This window comes from Limanda limanda, chromosome 5 (assembly GCF_963576545.1).
Source record: "Limanda limanda chromosome 5, fLimLim1.1, whole genome shotgun sequence".
In the NCBI taxonomy this organism is placed as follows: domain Eukaryota; kingdom Metazoa; phylum Chordata; class Actinopteri; order Pleuronectiformes; family Pleuronectidae; genus Limanda; species Limanda limanda.
Genome location: NC_083640.1, coordinates 2,000,761 through 2,003,566, shown reverse-complemented (window position 1 = coordinate 2,003,566; position 2,806 = coordinate 2,000,761). Strand labels below are relative to the sequence as shown.

Here is a 2,806-nt window from a genome sequence, read left to right as displayed (position 1 = left end):
TATTGAATCACCTTTTTAAGTATTAGCCCTTGATTAGTGGATTTTAACTTTTCACTGGCATTATGAGCCATGTTCATTCCATAAATCTAGAATAATCTTGGTTATATGGCTCAAAATGCTGGGGCGTAGTAAAAGGTGCCATAACAAATGGATGCCTCATGAAACCATAACACATCTTCTGGCCTAAAAAGATTGTAAATAAAGTCAAACGACACATAGAACCGTTCAAATTTTATTCCACAGCTCAAAAAACACATTTATCTGTGCAGTTTCTCCTTCATCATAAACCTCACAGATCTTAAAAAATGCACACGGTCGAAAATTAGTTCAAGTATTTATGCTTTTGTAGACGTCCAGAGCCCACGGGGAAGTCTGGCTGAAGCAGATCTGATTCTTAACTGTTTGGAGTCTGCAAAAATGACAGAGGGAACATTTGATTATTATTCAGATGTACTCGGATATCCATTTGTCTATTCATCTCATCATCAGCAAAAGATTTGACGGACAGACTCACATGAATCCCTGCTCCGGACAGCGGGGGTCGGTCTTAGTTATACTGGTCACAAACCTTAATGGTAAAGGTTTTTCGTAGAACGAATGGCAGCAGGTGTAAGGTCCTCCGCTGTCAGGCACTTCTTGAGCTGTTGGAAAGAAACCAGATGATTTCAGTACAAACACGTCTCTGAGCAAACTCTGAAGTTAATGAGCAACAGATAGAATCACTCACGCATGGCGTCGCAGCAGCAGACAGTGAGCAGCAGCAGCAGACCCAGGGTGAAGCAAGGAGTCTTCATGATGAAGATGATGATGATGATGATGATGAAGAGGATGATGATGATGATCTCTGTCTTTCTTCTTCTTTGCTGTGAGAAACTCTCAGTTCTGCGTCTAATTTATAAGAAGCATAATTCCCCCCCTCCCCCCCCCCACATGCCTGCTGCTGTCTCGAGGGGCGGGGGGGGCTCTTGTGCCGCAGCAGGTGGAATATTCGCTTTATCTTTACATCTTGGTTTTCTATTCAGTGACAGGAAGTGAGTTATTTTGAACTTCATGTTCATCACAATCAACAAATTAATGAGATTTCAGAGTTCACACAGAAAGATCAAAGGCACAATATTTCCTAATAATAACGTTTTGTTGTTGGACTTCAGATAAAACACACATAACCTTCATATCCTTATTGTTTACTGGGTGAATACAGACGCACTTTCTGAGTCACAAAGACAGATGTATCGTATTTTACATCAAAACAATGTAACTTTCTACCAAACTGGCAAAGTGAGCAACTGTTTGGGTTGCTGTTTTTTTTATTTGATTGAATTAATTTTAAAGTTATTCTCATAAATGAATGCATGCAATGAAATACATCCACAGCTGATCTACAGTAGGTGGTAGGTGTTTTAGGAAAGTTTTGAAATACTTGTGTAAAGTTTATTTACAAAATGTAAATAAATAAAAACCTGAACTGCCAAAGTCACTGAGTGGATTTTTACAAGCAACAATTAAGCAACAATTAAGATTAAGATTTCAGTTTGGAGGGTTGGCGTATTGTATTTATGTATACAGTTCATTTAGGGGCTGACATCACAAATCCAGATTTAAATTCATGTTATCAAAATATATTATCCAACGAGCGTTAGTGGTATCAGGCCTTTGACAACGTTTTAGTTTCATTAAATGTTTTGTAATAAATCAAAAGGCAAAGTTCCAGGTTTTGTAAGTATAAACGATCTTGAATCAGACGGCTGCAGGAAGTCACCAGCCACTGAAGACGTCAGTTGCAGAACTTGGTTTCCTTCCTCTACAGGTGTTTGTGTTATGCTCAGATGAATAACATAAATATGTTCAGATGCATAACATAAACAACGGTTTAGAAACGCAGCTGTCCATTTCACTGTCAACAGTTTTTTATATGACATGTTGCCTTTGGAACATCTATGTGAGACGGAGTGGGTTGATTTTGTCTTTGGTGTGAGACTCAACTGTCAAACCCAGAGCTCCTTACTTCCTGTTTGATTCATTGCAAAAATACCAAACATATTTCATTCAGTATTTCATATAGTTCACTGTGCAGGCTGTGGTGTATCTCAATAGGTTTGTATATTGTGATCAAGGGGTGGGACTTAAACAGAAAACAAAATTCAACATATTTTGGTCATCTCCACCTGTTGCCACGGTGACTCATAAAGACATAAATGACCCAGTTTGTGGTGTTCATGGTCCCAGAGGACGAACCCACTGATACGACTGGGGAGACTTTCTCCTCCAGTCGTATCAGTGGTTCAGATCCTCGTCCCGGGGGATAAAATTATGAAAATTAACAATTATTTGATATTTATGATGAGGACTGATATTTTAAATAAAATAAAATAATTAAAAGTGAAACCAATTATTAATATTTGAAGCATACTAAATCAGTAATAGGGCTAGAAGGTACAGAGGGTAGTGTTTTTATATGTGACAGTACACTAAAAATAATAATTCGTAAAAATCAATGTTGCTAATCAATGACATGCCAGGCCTCAAAAGATTGTAAATGAACATCAAACGACACATAGATACATTAAAATTTTATTCCATAGCTCAAAAAACACATTTATCTGTGCAGTATCTCCTTCATCATAACCCTCACAGATCTTAAAAAATGCACACAGTCGAAATTAGTTCAAATATTTATGCAAACAGTGTTGAAGCTCCAATCAGCAAATGATTAATCCACATGTGATTGTTTCAAGGGCCAAAAAAAACTGTGGCTTTTACAGCAATATAAAAAAAATCATTAGATCCATTTCGATCTGCAAAGCCA

The 2,806-nt window shown here is 37.5% G+C and overlaps 2 protein-coding genes across 2 annotated transcripts in view; both read right to left on the bottom strand.

Annotated features, from left to right (window-relative positions):
* Positions 1-327: 327 nt before the first annotated feature.
* On the bottom strand, positions 328-804 carry LOC133001433 (C-C motif chemokine 3-like). Its single transcript, XM_061071007.1, has 3 exons — positions 728-804; positions 515-641; positions 328-409 (listed from the first exon to the last, which is right to left on the bottom strand). Exons 1-3 carry the CDS (start codon positions 792-794, stop codon positions 328-330), a joined length of 276 nt encoding a protein of 91 aa, XP_060926990.1. The 5' UTR covers positions 795-804.
* Positions 805-2,555: 1,751 nt separating this feature from the next.
* Positions 2,556-2,806, bottom strand: part of LOC133002486 (C-C motif chemokine 8-like) — a 759-nt gene continuing 508 nt past the window's right edge. Inside the window, exon 3 of the mRNA XM_061072313.1 lies at positions 2,556-2,806. This exon is cut by the window's right edge and continues 150 nt beyond it. The gene's annotated coding sequence lies outside the window, so the exon portion shown is untranslated.